The 22,525-nt window shown below is 51.1% G+C and overlaps 1 protein-coding gene and 1 long non-coding RNA gene across 5 annotated transcripts; both read right to left on the bottom strand.

Annotated features, from left to right (window-relative positions):
• Nucleotides 1–343: 343 nt before the first annotated feature.
• Nucleotides 344–17,680, bottom strand: PAX6 (paired box 6). Of its 4 annotated transcripts, none has more exons than XM_066363801.1 (12): nucleotides 17,602–17,680; nucleotides 17,206–17,266; nucleotides 13,488–13,618; nucleotides 12,661–12,702; nucleotides 12,351–12,566; nucleotides 11,417–11,582; nucleotides 5,392–5,550; nucleotides 4,793–4,875; nucleotides 4,447–4,597; nucleotides 4,231–4,346; nucleotides 1,516–1,666; nucleotides 344–439 (listed from the first exon to the last, which is right to left on the bottom strand). In XM_066363801.1, the coding sequence occupies exons 2-12, from the start codon at nucleotides 17,213–17,215 to the stop codon at nucleotides 354–356; spliced, it is 1,311 nt and encodes a 436-aa protein (XP_066219898.1). In that variant the 5' UTR covers nucleotides 17,216–17,266; nucleotides 17,602–17,680; the 3' UTR covers nucleotides 344–353. The 4 variants fall into 4 exon arrangements, with proteins under 4 accessions (XP_066219898.1, XP_066219914.1, XP_066219907.1 ...); XM_066363817.1 differs by having other exon boundaries at nucleotides 12,552–12,566; XM_066363810.1 differs by lacking the exon at nucleotides 12,661–12,702.
• A 931-nt stretch (nucleotides 17,681–18,611) lies between these two features.
• LOC136391979 (uncharacterized) lies at nucleotides 18,612–22,002 on the bottom strand. Its single transcript, XR_010748905.1, has 3 exons — nucleotides 21,911–22,002; nucleotides 21,628–21,811; nucleotides 18,612–18,731 (listed from the first exon to the last, which is right to left on the bottom strand). It is a non-coding gene; the product is annotated as an uncharacterized lncRNA (long non-coding RNA).
• Nucleotides 22,003–22,525: the final 523 nt, after the last annotated feature.

Below are 22,525 nucleotides of genomic sequence, written 5' to 3'. Positions count from 1 at the left end.
ACATCCATCCAGTCCACGTTGTTCTTTTCTTTTTTTTTTCATTATAACATACAAATGCCCATTTACAAATAATACACCAAAATGAATAAAAGTTTGGATACCAAAATGAAGATTTGTTCCAACTGATATCGTGCCTTCTGTATACAAAGGTCCTTGTTTTGAGTCCGTTCCCCAGCGGTACAATACAGGACACAATCGCAGAACTGAAGTGCTTCTTCCAGCCATTCTCTTCCCTTCCTGAATGCCCAACTGTGGAGTCCACATGGTCACTGACTGATTAACACAATAAATTCTCTCTCTCTCTCTCTCTCTCTTTCTTTTTTGTTTTTTGTTTGTTTGTTTGTTTGTTTGTTTTACTGTAATCTTGGCCAATATTGAGACATATCAGGTTCACTTCCAGGAACTTGAACTGGAACTGACACACCAGGGGAAATGAGGCCTAAAGTGGATGAAAAAAAAAAAATGCCATGTAGATATTCCCTTCAAGAGACAGGCGTAGAGTATGAATTCATAGGTTACAAAAATAAACTCTAATTTAGATTTCCAACATTTTAACTGTATTTTTAAAACATCTTTTTTCAAGTGTTATAAACAAAAGTAGCACCTTCAGAAAGCAGATAACTTTGGTTTTTTTCTGAAGTTGGAAACGGGGAGGCAGGCAGACAGACTCCCACATGCACCAGACTGGGATCCAGCCAGCATGCCCACCAGGGGGCGATGCTCCGCCCATCTGGGTTGTTGCTCTGTTGCAACCAGGGCCATTCTAGAGCCTGAGGCAGAGCCACAGAGCCATCCTCAGCGCCCGGGCCAACTTTGCTCCAATGGAGCTTTGGCTGCGGGAGGAGAAGAGACAGAGAGGAAGGAGAAAGGGAGGGATGGAGAAGCAGATGGGCGCTTCTCCTGTGTGCCCTGGCCAGGAATTGAACCCGGGACTCCTGCACGCCAGGCCAACGCTCTACCACTGAGCCAACCGGCCAGGGCCAGCAGATAACATTTTTACACATGCCTACTGAATCCCAAGTCTCCTACGTAAAAGGAAAGCGAAAACGCTCCGTTGTCTGTTTGGAACTTCAGTGTCAGAACCGCCTCTGGGAAACCAACGTGGTGCTTCTTCGGTTGGAAGAGAAGCCTGGAAGAACCAGCAGGGTGCCAAGTCTTCCAATAAGCACTCCCCACCCAGCTCAGGGAGCCCTTCCTGGTGAACGCTGGCTAATAATCGCTCCTCAGGAACCTTGGAGTTTCAGGCCTTGTCTTTATATATAACTTCTGCGAGCAAATTAAGGAAGAACAACTTTGCTTTCTGTCTGTAAGGTGTCAAGTTACTAACTAGCTTGGCTAAATATCCCTTTTCAATCATTTCCCCCAGAGAAGCAAGCAACGAAGAGTTAAACACACCATCACACAAGGCCTGGAGCTCAGTGTATTTTTTAGGTAAACTTTTAGTGAAGGGAGATCACCTGGCACAAGATGCTCTCCAGGCCGCCTCCGTGCAGCCCGCAGAGAGCAGCGGCTCACCTGTGGAAGTGGTGCCCGAGGTGCCCATTGGCTGACTGTTCATGTGTGTCTGCATATGTGGGGGCGTGTAGGTGTCGTAACTCCGCCCGTTCACCGAAGGGCTGGTAGGCAGCATGCAGGAGTACGAGGAGGTCTGGCTGGGGACTGGGGGCTGAGAGGAGAAAGGCAGACCTGTGGTTACAGAGAAACACATCACACAGCCACGCCCCTGGGCTCCCTCCTCCTTGGGGGACTCTGCCAACAAGCCTGAGGGTTAAAGGGGTCCTCGGGTGAAGGATTGGACTTGCGTGTGATAACGCTAAGACCAGGCCTCAACCAGTCCTCCCGCCAGCCACGGCTAAACTAAAGTTGCCTGCACACCAGACTTCTAAAAGAATTCAGACAACCATCCAGGTAGATAGTTGGCCCTACCCATAACATGAATAGGATTTTTTGTCTATTCGCCTCAGGTCTCTGCTGGCATCTTTTATTAAAACACATCCCTTCGCCTGTAAATCCAAACTCTTTGGGAACCCAGTGACATTCAAATCCCATATCTCAAGCTTCGGGACAGAGCAGTGGGAGGAACTCTCCGTAAAGTTTGGTTTAGGGACTGGGAGAGCCTAACATTGTTGGACTCAGGGGGACTAAAGATGCCTCGAAGAGAAAGATCAGTAATGATCTCAGATTAGCGTGGTCAGAGCAACAGTAAATACCTAGCTCCATCCTGAAAATGGGCTGTTTGTTGACTCCCTTACAGACCCACAAACTCAGATCGGATGTTACCCTTGCGATGCTGTTGCTACCCTCCAAATGTTTGCAATGGTGGTATTGAGGAGATAAACCTATCTCCTGACTAAAGAAGAAATACACAGAGCTGGACAAAATCCCTCATGAGCTCTCATGGGCCTATTCCAGGGCAGAGAACTTGGGATGGACTAATAATGTCAGGAACAAGTTTGCTCTGCGAACGGTAGAAATCTCTAATGTTCCAACCTCCACAATCTCAGAGACAGTGACACGTTAGCCAAGATTCAGAGGAGAACACCACTCTTTGTAAAATGGTTTTGGTCAGCAGGATGAACTGATGGACAGACAGACTAGCTCCCCACACACACCAGCACCCCTGCCCCGCTCCAAAATTTCGAAGAGTAATTTTCTCTGAGCAGAATCGTTGATAATTTTACTTCCTTTATGTTTTATGAATGCATATATGTTTTGAACTGTATAGGTTTTGTAAATTTTTAAAGTCAACGACCACATCCCAGTTGATATGTGGGAAAAACGCTAATAAAATATGTGGGGAATAACGCTAATAAAATAGCATCTATTTGTTTCCAGTTATTTTCTCATATACATACTTGGTTTTCTTCACAGGAACCTAAATGTTGCTACAATGTACAAAACTGAACAAGACACTCCAGGGGCCTTCCTACAGTCAGAGGGTGACGGCTAATGTCAGGTTCAAAGAGGCAAGAAGGCCTCGAGGGCCTGCCAGAACTTCAGTTTGCATTTGTTTCTCATTCCTGAAGTCACTTCCTCTAGGCAATCCGACTTCTGGAAAATTCCAAGGCATTTGTAGCAACACTGACTAACGGGCTGTCAATCCCTTAATTTACATTAATTGCACTAGGTCCAATAATAGCCAGATGCAATAAAAATAAACCTGGGAATAATTCCTTGGAAGTTGCCTATCTAGCTGCTCATATATTAATTAGTCTGAAGACTGTGAAACATTTGTTTTGCTGATATTTGGATTAGAAACCCGGCGAAAGATGTGCAGTGAGGAACAAGCACTCTGTGTCACCACAGGACTGTTTCCAGCAGGGGCTCATGCTGCCCAACCTCACACCAGCCGGCATCTCTAACTGAGTCCAGGAAAGGCTCTGCACAAGACCCACCAGAGGATCAGTTTTCCCCCATCAAGAATCCATCCAGCTCCCAAGTTCTAGTACACCCTCCCTGCACTATACAACCTCCATCATAAAGGGTTGACCTAACACAGGGCCAAGCCTGTGCAGAGGCTGGGAACTATTTGGTCCGGAATAGAGAGTAGCAGCAGGTTGTGATACCAAGTGAGTAACATCAACCAAGGCAGCTCAGAGTGCCCGGCCTCATGAAATAATTCACAGCAAAGACACACTAAATTTCTAGCAAATACATTCTACCTTTTTGTGTGTGAGAGGTAGAAGGAAAACTAGTGATTTCTCTATGTTAAGTGTATCCTACTATACAAATATGAATCCCATTTATGGCCTATTTTATATCCCTCACTAGTTTATCACATCTACTTTAAATAATGTCCAAAATACATATGCAGATTATGGATCTATTAATAGGAACACATTGACACAAACCCAAATTGTATACCTAACCCCTTACTGTCTGCTAAGGTGCCGGCATTATTTCCATTCTCCAGACAGAACAAGTTTCACTGAGACCCGGAACATGCCCATTCCCACCCACCATTATCAAGCTAACATTCTCTGTGAGCAAAAGGCAGATTAACTTGACTGAACATCAGGTTTTTTATTTTTTTAAGGGTATGAATCAATCAAGCAATCAACTAAAAGACTGGAATTGACCGTTTTCATCTCTGCCTAGACTGGTCAAGCCAATTACTGCGGTGAGAAAGGCTCCCACGGGGGCGGACGTGGCCAGTGAAGTCTGCAGGTCCCGGCCACCCCGCACCTGTCCCCGGCATCCGCTCAGCAGGCAGCGACAGGCCTCACTTACTTGCATAGGCAGGTTATTGGCCATGGTGAAGCTGGGCATGGGCGGCAGAGCGCTGTACGTGTTGGTGAGGGCTGTGTCTGTTCGGCCCAACATTGAGCCAGAGGTGAAGGAGGAAACTGCAGGGAAAGGGACACGACCGACAGTCACAGGGTGAGTCAGGGCCCAGGGCAGACAGGCGTACACACATTTCTGAGGAGCATTCACATTTCAAATTACCAGGCGTGGTGGGCTGGGGGATCGGCTGGTAGACGCTGGTGCTAAAACTACTGCTGATAGGGATGTGGCTAGGTGTGTTGCTGGCCTGTCTTCTCTGATTCCTCAGTTTTTCTTCTCTTCTCCATTTGGCCCTTCGATTAGAAAACCACACCTGGCGATCAGACAGAACAGGTTAGGCCGTTGCCGCCTCTGGCTCAACCCCACCTGGGCCCTTCCCCTGCCCCCGCCCCCGCCCCATGGGAGCAGAATATGTAACAGACAGACTCTGTTACTGTTTACATAAACGAGTGTTCATTCCAAGCACCTTTGTCTGCAGAAAAGGCAAATAAACATGGTAACGGGGTACCTGTATTCTTGCTTCGGGTAGGTCTATTTTGGCGGCTAGTCTTTCTCGGGCAAACACATCTGGATAATGGGTTCTCTCAAACTCTGAAAGAGTAAGTGGAGTTTACTTTGTTGTGCCAGAACTACACGTGATAGGCCAAGCACTCCCTGGATCCAGCTGGTTTCTGCCTCCCCACTTCCAGCACCTCCGAGTGGCTCCCTTTACAGCGCGGCTGCTGTGAGCACTGGCTGCCCTTGGGAGAACTATCCCACCAGCACCCAGGTAAATAGTCTTGGCAACGACATTCGTTCAAGGACACTTCTGTGGCCCGAATGAGCCTAATCATCATTTTTTTTTTTCTTTATGAGAAGTTAGACTTTTAGTCTTTGAATTATTGGTACATGAAAAGAAGAAAGAAATGCACAGAGAGAGAAAGAGAGAGAGAGAGGGAGGGAGGGAATAGATGCCCAGAAAGAAAAAAAACAAAACCAGAGACAGAAAGAAAAAAGAAATCTTTTCAGTCCTCTATGCAAAGGACCCTGGCTAAATTTAGCTCTTTGTACTGAGGATGCGGCATTTACTTTGATTTACTGCTTCTCTACTTTGAAAACCTCCATCACCTTTCTCCAGGGCCTCAATTTGCTCTTGGGTAAAGGATGTTCTATTTCTCTGCAGCTTCCGCTTCAGCTGAAGTCGCATTTGGGCTTCATCTGAATCTTCTCCGTTGGAACTGATGGAGTTGGTATTCTCTCCCCCTCCTTCCTGTTGCTGGCAGCCATCTGGAACAAAAAGAACAGGACAGTATGAGAAATTTGGAATAACTTGGGGCCTCCAAAGGGGGCCTGGAATAGCCATGAACTCAAAGAGTTGTATTTTCAGACAGTCTTACTGAAACATTCCCCAGGTAACTGTCAGCCTTCTTTTAGTTAAAGGCATTAGTGAAACACGTTACCTGACCACCATTTTTTTTTCTTTGTTTTTATCAAGATGAGACTGATATTATACATACAATATAGATATTTATACGGTAGTATGTCTTCAAGTGACAAAAATAAGTGCTGATGTTTCCAATTAAAATGATCTTTCACAACTAACCTTGACTCCCCCAAACACCTCACCCAGTTAGTTCCCTTTCCCTCCAGAATTTATTTACCTATGGCTGTGTTGGGAAAATAGAAGAGGGATGTTCAAGATTTCAGCTGATCTATATAATCAGTAATCCCTATCTAATCAATTAGATGTTGATAGGTTTGTAGAAAATGCTATTAAAAAACCAAACCAAGCTTGTAATCTTTTTAAAAAAATATTTATCTAGTTTTTATTTTAATTCTGCACAGTCAATTTCATTTTCAAGGTTGTGAATTCAGAAGTGCTCGCATTGTTCTGCAGTTTTCTTCAACTATTGTATGAGTGCGCTTTGCCTTGACACCTATTACGAGCACAGCTGTAATTATATCATCACCAAGAACAGGCTATAATTGCTGAAAATCGAATTTTATATTTAGATAAAAGGACTGTCCATTCTTTGTAATGTGTTGCACCAGAGAAAAGTAAGATTTCTTTTAAATTTTGAACGTGTAATTTTAAAAAAAGAAATAGTAGCGAGTTCACTAACTAGCTAAATATGTTATGCTGCAGCTGAATCCTTGGCATATCATTTAAGTGGTACATTTTTAATTAGGGCATTTCCACCACGTTTAATGTAATTTCTATCATGAAACAGGGGAAAGTTTTATTGTTTTCCCTTGCGGCCTGGAGGACGAGTTGTGCACTTGGGCTAGCTGTCTCCTGTCTTGTGCCCTGCTGGGGAGGCCACGGCCTGTCTGAAGGGAAGGGAAGCACTCGGCCCTGACTGGGCCTGCAAGCTGGGTCCTGGGTCTCGGGTCCCGAGGCCCCCAGGGATGCCAACAAGGGCTGACCCCCCATCCTAGAAACTTGGCCAGTGGGGGGGGGGCCCTCGGGGGCCTTGGTGGGAATCGACTTGGCCAGGAATATCATTTATAACCAAGAGACAATAGGCATCGCCTTCAAAGAGTTCAGGGAATTGTGACAGGATCTAGTGGGATCTTTTCAGGAACTTTGAAATGTTTTAAAACCCCAACTTTCTCCCCCATTTAAACAGGCGGATTCATCGGCACTGGCCACCATATGGGCCCTTGGAGATCTATTGAGATGACCACCAACACTTGAATAGCAAGGGGCTGCTTTTCAGTGCTGCACAATGCCCTGTGAGTAAGGGAAACTATTAAACTCCTGGGGCAGGAGCGTTGGCAAACTTTCGTGGGCAGAATTTTGAGGCCACAATGAGCGAGGACAACAAAAGGATTCTCTTGAGGCGTGCAGCGGGCCACATTGTGTTACAAGAAGCCCAGTCAACAGACTTTTCAGTGAAGTGTGTTAACCCCTCTGCTCTGGTATCATTAATCACTGTCCGGAGAGCGGGCGCCTCTATGCTATTTAGGGCCCTTGGCTGGGGGGCTGGAGGTGGATGGGGGGGCCGGGGCAGGAGGTGGGGGGAGGGGGGAGGGTGGATGGGGACGAGCTGCCTCGAGGGGTGAAGGCGGCAGTCAGGGAGGAGAGAGACCTGGGGTGGGTCGGAGAGGAAGCAGAGACAGGGGCTGGGGGCTGGCTTGGGGGGGAAGATGAGGGGTGGAAGATGAGGAAGAAAGAGGGCTACAAAGGGCGAGGCCAGAGAGGTGGAAAAAGGACAGGAAAGAATGCTGAAAGGAAAAAAGAGACAAGACAGCTGAGGAGAGGAAGAAAGGAAAGGATTACCAGGGAGAAGGAATACTAGTCAAGAGGCCCAGCTCTGCTTGCGGTGCTCTTGCCCCATCTCAGAGAGTGGGGCCAGGGAGGGCTACTTAGCTCAGGGAGAGACGCTGGACTCAGGTGTGCCTGGCACAAGGCTGTGCTAATTTACTGCCCCAAGTTCCAGGTGACTTTGCAAAGTGTTCCCCCCCCCTCCCCCGCCAAAGAAATGAAGAGCCATGCTTATTTTTTGATTTGGTGAATGAGGATCCAAGAAAGAATAGTCTTTTTTGGCCAACTAGAAAGACCCCTAGGTTATTGCTTTAGGAAAACACAACTCAAAATCTGGGATCAAATGACTTTTAAGGACAGGGCACTGAGGGGACCACAATCCCATCTCTCCAGGGTGGTGTCATGCCTCCCTGGGGGCCCCACCCCAGGCTTTTTCTGGCAAATTCGATCTTGCCAATGAAACAAAGCTGCCTGGGTCTCCCCCAAAAGACCCCCACAGGTAGCATTCTCTGCTCTCTGACATCTTCCTAATTTCAAACCATGGACCTTTGCCCACGCTTTCTTTCTCCTTTCCTGCCTCCCCTCCCCCACACACACTCATACTCACACACAAACTCAAAAATGCAGGCATCAAGCTGACTTGAGAACTGCCATTTAAGGGGAAGAAAGTCAACAGAGATGAGAGCTCATGATTAAACTTGTTTGGAGGAGAGTGGAATTAGAAGCGGGTCAGGAGAAATCGTTGGCTGTAGGCTCCTTCCATGACCCCGCAGAGCCAGCTCACACCACTGGAAGTTGTTATTATTATTATTATTTTCAAAGTAGCAACTGTTTCTAGCCAGGCAGTGATGGAAAGGTCCGTCTTAGATTGGGGGCCGTTTTTTGTTCTTGAATGGATTTACCTTCCACTCTTAGAGCTTTTAACAAAATAAAACTAGAAGTTGGATCTCAAATTCCCCATGTGATAAACCTAAGTGGCAGACAATTAAGATATCTTCTTTAAAAGGCGCCCCCTACGAGCGCAAAGAAGGGGCCTTCAATGGGCGCCGTCCACCTTCCAGCCTAATCCGTGAGAAGGCGAGTGAAAGCGCCTCCCATTATCCCAGCCCCAGGACCATCTGACGCTGGGGGTAGGATTTGTTTCCTGGAAGAAGGAGAAGAGAGAGAGAGAGAGAGAGAGAGAGAGAGAGAGAGAGAAAAGACGCTGGGAAATAAAATCATTCCTTAGTTTCTTAGTGTCCTAATCAGTGAGGCGGAAAACAAGCAAGAAAAGATAGCAACCCGGTTGCGGCACCTTTTCAGCTCCCGAGCACGGATCAAAACATTGTAGCATCTGTTGAAAAAGAGACGGACTAAATCCTATAGAGTGCCTGGGTATTACGGGGGTGGGGGTTAGGGGAGGAGATAAGAAAAAGTGTCTCCGGGATCCCTAAAACCACGAAATCGCTGGAGAATTGGAGCCGGATAGAGTTGTCTCTTGTCAGCCTACGTAGTCACAATTTCATTCACCGCCGCATGGCGTTGATCAGATGGAAACCATATTTGTCTCCCTCTGAGACCTAACCTCGCCTTATGCTTTCAGGGTAATGGACTCTTTAAAACCCCCAAAACGGCTTCCCGGACCAGGAAAGGGGGCCAGGGAGGGAGGGGGTCCTTTCTAATGCCAGAAGGAGACGACGGGCCTATCAGCCCAAGCTCGCCACCAGAGCCCCGCACCCCCGCGCCCGGAATTCCACGCTCTCGCTCTCGGTGTATGACACTAGTGCTCCCACGCAGCCGGGACTGCCCTCCATGCCCCGGTACGAGGCACAGGAGTGGATTTTTATTTATTTTATTTGTTTGTTTATTTATGTATTTATTTATTTTGCAGGAACTGAGAAGGGATTGGCAGTTGCTGTGACAGAATTCTCTAGCAACTCAGCGCTAAAAGTTCAAAGTTCCTGAACGAGCGCCACCTCCTGCCCCAATCAACACCACCAGGTCCCTGTGGTTTGGCTCTCACTTCCCGCCCTCACGCTCCCTGAGACAAAACAAACAAACAAAAACACAAAAAAAACCCTGCCCTAATCAGGTGCTGCGTCTGGTGGAAGCCATAGGACTTGCAAAGCTGCAGCCCTAGGCTTCTGTCCGGGCTCCAGGAAGCAGGAGGGCTGTCCCCGCTGTACGCCCCAAGCTCCTGGGAGCCCGAGAACCAGGGGACGGGGGCCGGGGCCAAGCGCAGAGGCTCGGGACCCAGCCTTCCCAGGCCCGGCCACTGGGCCCGGTACCCTCCCCAAGACTTCTCGGACCCAGTCGGCTAAACTGGGCAAGGGAGTGGTCAGCGGGGCCTGGGGTTGCTGGGGAGGGGGGCTGGTGGGCAGGAGCCCAGGGAGTGCCAAGTGCACATGGGTGTGTCCAGTGCGCGCACGGTGGGAATCCTAGTTCCAAAGGGCAGGTGAGGGTGTGGTGGGCTACACTCAACCTTGTCACTCCCTCAGCCTCCCCAGAGGCCAGAATGGGCCTGGGCCTGCAGCCTTGTGGGAGGCAACGCCTCCTGGGGTGTGCCTGCTGCAGGTTAGGGACAACTGGGCAACCGGAACCGGGCCCAGCGCATCAGGAGGCCTCGGCCTGCCGAGCGGGTCGCGCTGGGAAACCCAGAGCGAGCGCTTTGCTCCCTATCTTCCCAGTGTCCGTCCTATATTGTTTCCTGCTCTTAAAACTGACATGTCTAATTGGCAATTGGTGCCGAGTCGTGTCCAGAGGTCTCCTGTGGAACATTTCTACAGCTGTCTCCTCGACTAGACGCTTATTCATGTCGCCTTAATGAGAAACAAAACGTTCTCTAATGAGCAATTACAGAGCGACAGGATTGTTCCCATAACAAATTCTTGCGAGTGACAGAAGCATCCTTTGTACCAGATATTTCGCATACTGTTACCGATTTTCCCTTCTCTAGTCCGTCTCTGCGGAGGCGCGGGCACCCAGAGCGAGTCCGGGAGCGCAGGGACGCTGGGGCAGCACTGTCAGCGTCCCGCCACGCCGCGCCCCTCCCCGCCCGGAACCCCCAGGCCTCGTCGTGTTCCGGGGAGTGAGACGCCACGTCCCATTATCCCGCATATTATCTCCTTGTCACGAGGACAACAAATACCGATTAATCTTCCAAGTAAACTGTTTCCTATTCTTGACCAAGCTGCCTCTGTGTGTGGAAGGGAGGGGAGGGCCAACAGGCCCCACCCCTGCCTGCTCCTCTTCCTCCACCTCTTCTCACAGATGCTGGAATGATCCAGATCCCGTTTCTCCTCCCAACCTCGGGCACCCCGACGTCTGGTTCGCAGTATTGTCATTCCATCCTTCTAAGCAGTGGCCACGCACTAAGAACTGGGGGACCAAAAGGATGGAGTTGGGAGATGTGGGGGTGTCTTAGTTGAGAGACCACCTCTTCCAATGCCCAGTCCTCCACTCAACCCTGCATCTCTCTGCTCACCCTCTCTCATATGCACCCTACTCACAGTCACATAATTTGTCAATTATGGCAAAAAGCAAAATGATACAATTATGTTTACCTTTGTAGTCTATGCCCATTAACTTGTCACAGTTCTCCAGCAAAAGGCTTTACTGTGCAGCTGGTTCTTACACATACGCACATTCTCCTGTCAATAGTACACATGCACACACACACACCGGCCACATTCTTACTACTCCTGACATATACAGCCTCTACCTTCCCAGGCCAACCAGGCAGTTCAATAAACACCACCTACATACAATGCCAGCCAGTGTGTCCCTAGCCTTTGAACAGACTCCCACTGCCTTCTCCAAGCACAGAGGCCTGGAGAAGGAGAGGTTGGGGAGAAGAATGGGCTGCAGAGAGAGAGAGTTTAGATGATAGGTGTGCAGGGGTTTTACCTTGGGTAGGTTGCCCTGGCACCGAAGTCCCTGGATACCAACCCGGGCGGGTGCCCCAGCTTCCGGTCTGCCCGTTCAACATCCTTAGTTTATCATACATGCCGTCTGCGCCCATCTGTTGCTTTTCGCTAGCCAGGTTGCGAAGAACTCTGTTTATTGATGACACCTGCAAATTAAACCAAAATCAAACCAACATGGTAGTGTCTCCTGAAGACACGGTTGCTCTGTCTTAAATCCCCATTTCAGCATGATCACCCCTTAAAGAACAACCCTAAACACGTTAAACACACACACACACACACACACACACACATACACAACAGCAACAGCAACTCCCAGCCATCCTGGGACAGTCTACGTGGATTTGCAGGGACATGGTGGACAGAATGACAGCCATCACTTTGGGCACTGAAACTGAGTTGGGTAAGAATTGGGAGCCGAGGGCCCTTGACCATTGCTCAGTGTCTCTGGTGACCTAACTCACATGGCTGCTTCGCTTTGTTAAAAGATTTACAAAAAAAATGTAGACTTGGTGTAGAGCTTCTCTTCACTTTGTTTTACACTAGAGCAGAAATGGATATTTGACGCCTGAAGGAAGGTTCGGACAGGTGGGTTTGGAAGAGGTCAGAATCTGGTTTTCACTTTCATCCGCCTTCTTGATTCAAGCGCCTTTCCCCGGTGCCTCCTCCGCCCTCTACTTTGCAGCATGTAAATGAGGTGACCAACTCCCCACACTTCACTCCCATTTTCCAGAAAACCAAGAACAGGTCAGTATGCTCCTCTTAACAGCCCCTGGTACAGAGACGTACGTGGAGCACAGAGGAGATAAGAGACAGACATTGGGAGGGAGGAGAGCAGGGTTGGAGAGAGATATGGGGAAGAGGAGAGGGCACGGAGCTGAGGGCAAGGAGAGCGATATTCTCGGTGAACTTACACTTGGTATGTTATCGTTGGTACAGACCCCCTCGGACAGTAATCTGTCTCGGATTTCCCAAGCAAAGATGGACGGGCACTCCCGCTTATACTGGGCTATTTTGCTTACAACTTCTGGAGTCGCTACTCTTGGTTTACTACCACCGATTGCCCTGGGTCTGATGGAGCCAGTCTCGTAATACCTGCCCAGAATTTTACTCACACATCCGTTGGACACCTGCATAGGAGAAGTGGACAGAAAACCACATTATTAATAATTTCAAGACAAAAATAAAATTGTTTAAGTATGCATTAAACAATGACAAGCTTACGTTTTGATTGTCCAGCACTTGGACTTTTGCATCTGCATGGGTCTATAACACAAAAATATACCTTCAATGGTACGAGAACTTACTGTAGAGAGCTTTTTCTTTTAAAAAAAATTACATTTGTAGCCCTAAAAACTACAAATATGATGATACTTGCAAACAGGTTGAACTAAAAAAACTAATTTCATAGTTTTTTTAAAAAACTGTCTTTTTAAAACACTGCCTGAAGATGCATCAAAACGAAGTCAGATTTTTTTCTTTGTGCTGACCTTGTTTAAAGTGGTGCTATATTTTAATGAGGAAAATAAACTGAATTTAAACTTATTTTTCTTTAAAAATATACCCAATTGAGTAAACGTGAGTTATGGAGGAAGGTGAATAGCATTTGTGTTTTTAAGTCAATATATATTCTTCATGGATATGAAGAAGCAAGCCAATGGCTCAAAATTGGAGGGAAGCATAGGATGAGAGAGAAGGGAATAAAATTATGCCGGTTTTTATAAAACTCAGCTTATTACCTAGTACATACACCAGAGTACATTTAAAAACATACATGTTTTTACCAAATGAAAAAGGGTTTGTTTTTCTTTAATTCACACACATTTTTTTTTTCTTAAGCAGATGAGATATGTGACTGCCCCAGGTTGAAAGAGACAGGGAAGGATGGTGGAAGGAGAGGGGGAGCGGAAAGATAGGGGATTGGGGTGGGGAGTGGGGTGGGGGGAGGTGGGGGGTCCGTCATTAGCAGCTTTCGCAGTAAGAAATGGAGAGAGGGCGCTGAGAGTGAAGGGCCGCGGGGGCGGCGAGTGGGGCGGCGCCGGGAGGATCACCTGCAGAATTCGGGAAATGTCGCACGGCCGGGCCCCGCTGTGCGCGAGCTCTACGATCTTCTGCCGGGTGGAGTCCGGCAGTGGCCGCCCGTTGACAAAGACACCACCGAGCTGGTTCACTCCGCTGTGACCTGAGGAAAGGCAGAGGAGAGGAAAAGAGAGGAGAGAGGAGCGGAAGCAGAGAGAAGAGAGGAGGAAGAGTAAAGAAGAGGAAGAGGAGGAAGAAAGAAGAAGAAGAGGAGGAGAAAACAACCACAATGCATCCTCAGCTCCCGGCCAACCCCTGCCAACCTGGGGGGTCAGGTTTCTGCTCTGGATCAAGAACAACCGGACCACCAGCCACGCGGGGCATCGGGCAGGCCGGCCCCAAGTCAGAGCCGGGCTCTTGCCCACCGGAATGCAGGAGCACCGAGAGCCGGCCAGGCAGACCCATGCCAACCAGCGAGAACACACGCACGTCACTGTCGCCACCACCCCAGCAGTGTCCCCAGCCCACTGGCCCTCTTCAAAACACACCAGCCAGTCTCTGAACCCACAAGATGCAATCAGCTCTAAAACCGTCTTTCCAGAGAGCCCTGCTGAGCGTCAGGGCAAACCGTGGTTCCACAGAACCCACACCGACTCTCCAGGCTCCCTGCACTGTCCGAACTGCGAGAGCGAATCCTACAGCTCCTCAGCCCGCCTGTGGAGGCTTGTGTCCAGAAACGTTCGTTGTCACGCTCCAAACTCTGGCGAAGGCAGCGTACAAGCACCGGGGTGAAAAAAATACATGTTTGGAGGAGAGAAGGAGAAGGACTGGAGAAGAACCAGAACGGCCAATCTGTGGCCCGTGACCCCGGCCTGGGCGTCAGCGCCTCCCCTGCAGGTGTGACGGTCAGAGCCCCAGAGCCGCTCTGACCACAGAGGAGCCGGGCCGTGGGGCCCGAGCTGGGAGTCTGCTCACAGCCGCCCTGGCTGACTTCCTTCCGCGGCTGATCTCAGCCCTCCCCACGGCCAAGGACACGTATCAGCAAAAAGCGAAAAGAAAAGTAAAAGATCACACTACGGGGTCCTCCACCCCACCTTTACCTTGTTATCTCACAGCCTCAGCCCCTGTCTAACCTCAGAGAACAGGGAGAGGAAGTTAGCAGCTCTCTGGAGCTCCCTCCCCAGACACCAAAGGCACACAAATAAAGCCAAGCGACAATGTCCATGTCCTTAAAAATCTCCAACCTGCAGCCCCGGCTCTAGAGAGCAGCCCTTCCAGGAGAAGACGTGGCTCCCTGCGCGGCTCTCCTCTCCTCTCTCCTCTCCTTGGAGCCTCTGAGAAATGGACTCCAGGAGCCTGAGCTTCTTAGCAATAAATAAGCTCCAAATATAGAAGAGGGGGGAAAATATGATGAGCCTCTCTGACATTTGTCTTTAAAATAAAACTAGCTGCACGTCAAGTTTGAGCTTAATTTCTGGAAATAGGCGGAAGTCGCTCCGGATCATGCATGGAAGGCTAATTGAAAAGATCAGTCGGGGCGCTTGTGGCAGCCTTGTCACTTTGTGACAGTGCTCCGCTCCGGGAAATTGCATCGTCACGACAAACGGGACCGTGATAAAACGACCCTTTCCGTCCCTATTTGTAGATCACTCAGATGAGATTGAACTGCACTCGTTTCCCCTTCGAGGGGAGCCGCGTTTTCAGGATAGCCAGAGGCCTTGGGCGGAGGGGGGCCCTCACTGAAGGGGAGGCTGGAGCCTCAATTCGATGAGAAGTGACAGGCGTTCGGGGGATCTGGGCTCCAGCAAGGCCCAGGACGAGCAGGGACATCGTGGGGACATCGCTTCTCCCACAGAGCAAGGCCTAGCCCGAGCTTCCGGTTTCTCCCAAGTTCCCTTCTAATGCTTTCCTCTGCTTGGCAGGACCCATCTACCCTCCAGCTACCGGGCCTCCCCTTCGGGCAAAGGAAGCCTTCCCAGGCGGAGAAAGGCTGTCCCAGAAAGAGACCGAGAAAGACTCTCCAAACTTCACGCACAGCCTGGGCAATTTTCCCTCTATGAATGCCAAGGCACGGGAGGCCGCCTAATCTTAGACCTTCTTCCTTCTCCCCCATTGCAATAATAATAATAATAATAATAATAATAATAGTAATAATAATAATGGAGTGCCTGCCACCTCCGCAGGGACCTCGGGCAGGTGCTCGCTCAGGAGACGCCAGGGCCAGGTCGCCTCGGCCAGCATCGAAATGGCAGCGAGGAAGCTGCTCTCTCAGTTCCCCTGCAGAGGTTAAGCCTCAATCATGGTGTCCCTTCCCTGGGGACGGCGGGCGCATCTCGCCCAGTGGCGATGATTATGCGCCTAGAATTCAACCGCGAAGCATCTCATAGGAAAACATATGGTGTCAATTTGGATGCTCTGCGCCTCGCGCACACCCGGGAGCGGGCGGCACAAAGCCCCGCAGGCCGGCCCGCGCCCCCGCGCCCCGCGCCCCTCGGGGCCTCCAGCCGGGCCGCGGCGGGAACGCACCGCGCTGTGCGCGGCAGCCGGGCCGCCAGCGAGCGGACAGCAGGAGAGGCCGAGCTGCAGGGGGAGAACCCGGCAGCCGGGAAGGCCGAGCAGAAGCCTCCCGGGCCAGAACCCGGGGCCTGGCAGGTCCTGCCCAGCGAAGCCTCCCTTACACCTCGCCATCTTCGCGTCCTCCCCTGAGCTGCGCTCCCACCGGCCGCGGAAACCCCAGGAGGCGGCCGGCGCTCCCAGGACGGAGGGACCCGGCGCTAGGGAGCCCCCTAAGTCTGCACTCGGCCGAGGACGGCTGCTGGGAGACTCGGGCTTCCCGCACTCCTACAGCGGAGCCCTGGAACCGCGGCTGGCTCCGCGCCGGCTTCCCTGAACTGCCGGCCTAGGTCCCACTGGACCTCATTCTCCCCGGCCCGGGCTGCACACTAGCCCCGTTACGTTCCGACACACTGGACCGAACAGGAAGGTGGCCTGGGGCCCAAGGGAACAGGGCGGAGAGCACACGGGAGGCTCGGAGCCGGTGACTCAAAGGCACGAAGGGCCTGACCCAGCCAGGACCCACACAGCTGCAGCTACCAGGGCGAGCAAGTCTTCCAACTCCTGGGCTCGGCCCCACTCCCCTCCCAGCCCCGGGAACCTGCTCGGCCGAGCCCGGAGCAGCCCCGCTGCTGGAGTTGACCACCTCCACCCCCCGCCAGCCCGGGGGTCCGCTCCCCGGGCCTCCCGGGCCCCGAGCGGGGTGGGGAGGGGAGGAGCTGCCCCGGAGCGACTGGGGGAGGGGAGCCCACACCCCGCCCCGACGGCGGAGACGCTCAGTCCTGGCTCAGCCCAGAGGGGCCTCCTTCTCCTCCGGGAGCAGAAGCCTCCGCCCCGCCTTCTCAGCCCAGCCCCTCTCTCTAGGGTCAGAGCCCGGGCAGGGGCGGAGAGGGGGGTGTGAGTTACAGGATTTTCTTGAGGGGGGGAATGGGGTGTTTCTACCTCAACTCCACAAACTCCAGCGGGCTGTTCTGAAGGGCCCAGCTCTGTTCTCTCAGGCGCTAGAACCGCAGAGCACACGCCCCCCACTCTCGGGTTGCCAGGCGCGAGGGGGGGCACAGTTGCCTCGAGTCCCTACGGGCTTTTCTCTCACGCCTGGTGGCCTGACCAGCACTGACACCAGGAACCTCGGTGCCCTCCCTGACCCACTGGTGCTAGCATCCCCAGCCTGCTCTGAGAAAGACCAGAGACACTTACTGTTCTGCATGCTGGCGCTGGCTGGGGGCCGCGGGATCCCACGGGGCTCGAGTATGGGACTCTGTTAGCAAGAACATAGGCGTTAATCCTAGGCCCCTGCCAGGTAGTTCTACCTCCTGACAGAGAATGACCTGGGGCCAGAACAGGAGACTGCCGTTCTTTAAGAAATTATCCACTCAGTCGCTTAGGGCTGAGGGTGCAGCAAAATCTACCAATGAAATACTTCGGGATTCCCGATCTGTTTCTTCCCTATCCCTAGGTAGTCAACCCTTTAATCAAGAGAAAGGATGACCCAATTTTGAATTTTTTCCTTCCTTCTGAACAACAATGAAGAAGCACTCAGATTCCTTAGGGTTTTGAAGCCCAAAGCATCTTTCAAGCCACCGCAGAACTTGCCTGAAATCTGGGATGTCTGTCCACTCTTACAATAAAAGGTCTCACACATCTGCGCGCCCCTAGTTAAAGTCTTCCCCCTAAGATAAAACAGAAGGAGAAAAAGGTATGTCAAATTGTGGCTCAAAAGCACACGTGGGTCTCTGAGCCACACTCTCAGAAAATAAGACAAACCCCCCCCCCCCCACATCTAGGGCTCAAACTGCCAAAAATCTCAGCATCGCACCCACATTTTCAGTGGTGTCTCCTGCAGAAGTCTCCACCTTTTAGAAGTGGCTCTCTGGCCTAGCTTGAGAGAATTGGAGAATCTGACAAGTCAGGTTCCATCTTGCAAAAATATCAAGAACCAGGGAAAGGAAAAAGGAAAGAACAAGAGAAACAAAGGGATAAGGGGTAGAGGCTGAGGACTAATACCTGAAGTTTCGAGGTGGGGGAAGGGGGCCCCAGAACTTCAGGGTGCCTGAGAGTGCAGGTGGGGGGCGATCAGGAGGACCACAGAGCCACACTCTCCTCTCAAGGAATTTCACCACTCCACTTGCGGAAGGCCCCCAGAACCCAACTCTCTGGTTACCCCTTTATCAGGTCCCCAACTCCACCCTTCTCCCAGGCTTTCTGGGACTTTGAATGTGGTGAGCCCAACTTTTCCCCCCCAAACCTCACTTATTGTGATTAACTTTTCTTTTGGTGTTTAGATCTTCCCTCCTTTTACTGTACTGTGACACACGCTGTCTACCTCGCCTCACTGCTTTAAAAAGTACAAACAGGAGGGGGTGAGCGTGGTCAACAAAGCCTACAGACAGTGAACAATGGCTTCTATTCTCCGGCTCTCCCAAATCCCAAAGAGCAAAACCGAGTCTCCCCAACCAGCAACACAGCTTCCAACCACACGTACCAACAATCCACCAACTCACAAAAGGAACAGAGGGACACTTTTGCTTTGTAAATCCTGACCTAGTGCATCTCTCCCCAAGGTTCACCCTTCATACTCCTCCCTGCCTTCCCCTGAGAAGAAGGTTCTGGGGGAGGGGGGAGAAAATAGAAAAGTAATTTCTTGTTATAAATATCTGGAGGTAATTGTGTTACTGGTGTGAGTTGGTAGGGGCTGTAAAAAGATACAACAGCACCGTGGGGAGCTCAATTGGCAAGAGAGAATTACAATAAAGAGCCCATTCAAGAGGGAAGAAGAAGAAAAAGAAGAAGCAGAAGAAGAAGAAGAAGAAGAAGAAGAAGAGGAGGAGGAGGAGGAAGAGGAGCAGGGAGGAAGGAGAAGAAAAATAATTAAACAGTGCCAGCATTATTTCTCCCTGTTAAAAAACTAAAATACTCATTCTTTTTTGTTTTGCCTATTGTAATTATTAATTTTGCCTGTCTGCAAGCAAGGAATTCCAAAAAACACATTTTTTTCTCCCCAAGGCTATTCGTGGTGTAATTTATTACCTAGTTGAGATACAGCTTAAATTCATAAAAAAAAAAAAAAACATAGGAGGAGGACTTTTTTCCAGCTTCCAAATACGGCCTGGTAAATATCGGGAGGGCAGCGCGCTCCGGAGTTACACCTAACTTGGTGGGGTCGCCAAGCCTCCCCCCTGTCCTCAGTCCCTATGGTCACAGTCATGCCCCTGCCAGGCAGAAACACCAGCTCGGAACAGAACATGCTCCCCCCACCACTCTGAAACTGCAAAGTGGCAGCAGGCCGGAAGAGGGGTAGCAGAATTCTCCTAGAAGGGGTAAAACTTCCCGAGTGCCTCGCTGTAACCCATTCTGTACTCAACCACCACTGAATGCCCCATCCCCGCTGATACATTCTTGCGACCATTTAAAAAAAATTCAGTTACTGATTCCAGAGAGGCCTAACCGATGAATTTTCGAACCATCTGGGAAGGTGGAAGCATTTCAAGTTCCGGTTCTGCTCGATTCCCACCAGCCTCTCCTCCACTAAGAAGCTATCTAATTACTTAAGTAATCGCTAACACTTAGTGCGAAAGCAACCCGGGACGCAGGGCACGCTGACCCACCCGGAAGCAGTCAAGCGCAGAAAGGGAGACCCTCACCCCCCCGCCACAGGCAGAAACCCCCAGCTCAACCAGCGGCTTCCTAAGCCAGGTCAGAGATCCATGCTAGAAACGAAGGAGCTTCCAGACATCTGGAAGTGGCCAGGGCCTTGGTCCTAGGCCACTGGGCCACTGCTTCCTTGACACAAGCCTCAGCTTTCAACTACTGTTGTTCTAACTATCTAATTCTCAAAATACAACCCCAAACTCCTTAGTTGGGGTGAAAGGGAGAGCTCACTTTCGATCCTCCCTGCCCGCAGCCATAAAGTAATTAGTAATTAAGATGACAAAGTTTTGCTCTCTAGGGCCAGATAAGATAACAACTAATCAAACTGCATTCAGACGCTTGCAAAGGTCACTGGCTATAAAAAATGTAATGTCAACGGCAACAACTATTATTTCTCCTCAGTACATTCACCAAGCTTTCAAGCTCTTTGCTTATTTCATTTTCTGCTTGCGCCCCTTCCCCAACCCCCCAAGTTCGAGTTAAACATCCAAAATGGCTTAGGGAACTTTGTAGAGTATCAGAGAAAAAAAGATTCCACATTCACGTTTTTAAACTTTGTAAAAATCACTAACGGTTGGAAGGTCCGTTGTTAGCACTCAAAGAAAGAAAAAAAGAAGAAGGAAAGGAAGAAAGAAAAAAGGAAGAGAGAAAGAAAAAGAAAGAAAATTAAAGAAAGAAAACATTTCCACTTAAAATGCAACTCCATTTCCCCCAATTACACTTGCTAAAATTCAGAGCTTCTATGGAGCGCGGACTGAGAAATCCTGCACCAGGAAAGAGGTTACAACTTTGTGAACTTTGAAAAGACACTTTTCCTCCTGGGGTCTTAGAATCCATCGGAAAAAGCTCTCAAATTACTTAGACTAATTAGCTGGAAAAGGATGTGATCAGACGAAGGCGAAAGCCAGTGCTTTCATATTGATTTTTTTTTTTTAAAAGCCTCATGAAGAAAAAGATCAGGGGATTTAATTTTTTGGGGTTTTTTTTTTTTTTTTTTTTAAGCAATCCACTTTTCCACCTCAAAACTTGTTGAAATGGCAACACACCGGATGCAGCTTTGTCAGAGGAAGACAAGGAAAAATACCCACCGAGCGCTGGGGGCTGGAGGATGGGGAAGACCCCAGCTTTTGCAAGGCGAGGGCGAAGGTTGGGGGAAGCCTGGGAAGTAGAGAGGTTTCAAGTTCCGAGCTCTGCGCTCACGTTGGGGACAAGAGCCTGAGGGCTCGATGGAAGCTGACAATCTTCTCTCGGCTCTGAGCTCCCTCACGCGTTCGACCGCTCTGGCCTGGTGGCTTCCTTCCCGGCTCCGGCTCACACGCTCTTTCTCTCTTCCTCCAGCGCGCGGTTGTCTTGCCGATTGACTGCGCTCGAGCGGGCGGCCGGCGCTGTGCCCCTGGGCGCTCGAGCGCCAGCGGTCTTCTGGGCTCCGGCCGAGCGCCGCACAAAGGCGGAGGCGGAGGCGGGCGAGAGGGCGGCGGCGCGGCGAGCCGGGTTCCGGGCGCTCCCGCAGTGCGCCCGCTCCCCGAGCGCTCGCGGGCCCTCGGCTGCACAAAGCCGCCGGCGGCGTGCGCTCCCGGCGGCCTCTCCCGGGCCTGGGGCGCCGCAGAACCTCTTCCTCCTCTCCGGCTGGCCGGGAGCATTGTGCGACGCTGGGGCCGGGAGCCGCGACTGCCGCTGCGCGCGGAGCCCGGGTTCTTCCTTCGAGCTCAGCCCGCGCTGGCGCCGAGAGTGAACCGGCCGCCCGCCCCGCGCCCTGCGCCGCTCCCGCTTGCTGGCTGTCGCCCTCCGACGCGGGCTTTCGCTGGAAGTACAAAGTTTGGGCTCCTGCGTGGAAACTTCTCCAGCCCAACTCTCCCGGCGTAGCAGTGGGGGAGGGGACCGGCGAGAGGGGGAGAAGGAAGGGAGGAGGAAGGGGGATACCTGCTTGAACATTGCAATAAAAATGAAGCGAGAAGAAAGAAGCGGACTCACCTTTATGAGGCATCCTCTCCTGTCAAGGCGCCTGTCAAGAGTTTTGTTTGGTTGGGGTTTTTTGGATGTTATTGCTGCTTAAAGACCACAACGGTTTGAAATGATGGTGTTTAAAAGGAGTTGCTGGCAAGAGTTTTCTCCACGGATGCTGCTGGTTTGGTGTATGAGAGCGATTCTCAGATCCCTGGGAAGAAGACAGAGATTGACAATAAAATGGGCTGTCAGCGGCTGGAGAGTGAGAGATAAAGAGTGTGGGTGAGGGAAGTGGCTGCAGCCAGCACACCTATGCTGATTGGTGATGGCTCAAGTGTGTTAATGTGTGTGTGCAGGCGCCCGGCCTCGCCTCCACCGCTCCTCACTGGCCCATTAGCGAAGCCTGACCTCTGTCATCATCCTCCAGCAAAACACTTCCTCCTGCGCCTGAACCAGAGCGGGAAATGAGGCCGAGCCACGGTTCGCTTTTCAAACCCACTAATCACTCCGCAACATGCAAATGTACCGCTCGCTCCCACACAAAATATTGCTTTATGCAAAGCAGCGCCGAGGCCTCGCGCCAGCCGATTGGATGCTTTCTCTCCCCGCCTGGTGCAATTGGTCCGTTTGTTTGAATATGAATACACTTGTTTTCGGCTCCTCCGGTGGGTCCCGACTCCTCTCCCCGGCGCTGGGCCCCCGCGCCCGGGCTCTGGCGCTGGTGCTCGCCGACATCTCCAGGCTCCGAGCGCTCCGGGAGACGGGGCGGCCGGCTCTGTGGCCGCGAACTTGAAGAGTCTAGTGAAGGCCGCTGGGCTGGGGGTCGCACCCCCCCCCCCCTAAGCTGGGCTCGGAATTTCCAACTCCTGCTGAGGAGCAAGTTTCCGCAGCGCTCCGCGGCCCTTTCTCTCCGTCTTCAGCGCAG

The sequence above is a fragment of the Saccopteryx leptura genome, chromosome 1 (assembly GCF_036850995.1).
Source record: "Saccopteryx leptura isolate mSacLep1 chromosome 1, mSacLep1_pri_phased_curated, whole genome shotgun sequence".
Taxonomy (NCBI): domain Eukaryota; kingdom Metazoa; phylum Chordata; class Mammalia; order Chiroptera; family Emballonuridae; genus Saccopteryx; species Saccopteryx leptura.
This window is presented reverse-complemented; position numbering and strand designations above follow the sequence as displayed.

Bases quoted from the DNA above. Each gene is read 5' to 3' on its own strand.
- PAX6 (XM_066363801.1), bottom strand. The intron at 12,567-12,660 runs GTAAGCTTGTCA...TCTCCTATGCAG, and splicing joins AAGTGCTGGACAATCAAAAC to GTGTCCAACGGATGTGTGAG. The intron at 4,347-4,446 runs GTAATTTGAAAT...CTTTCCCTGCAG, and splicing joins CCCCCAGCCCACCACGCCTG to TTTCCTCCTTCACCTCTGGC.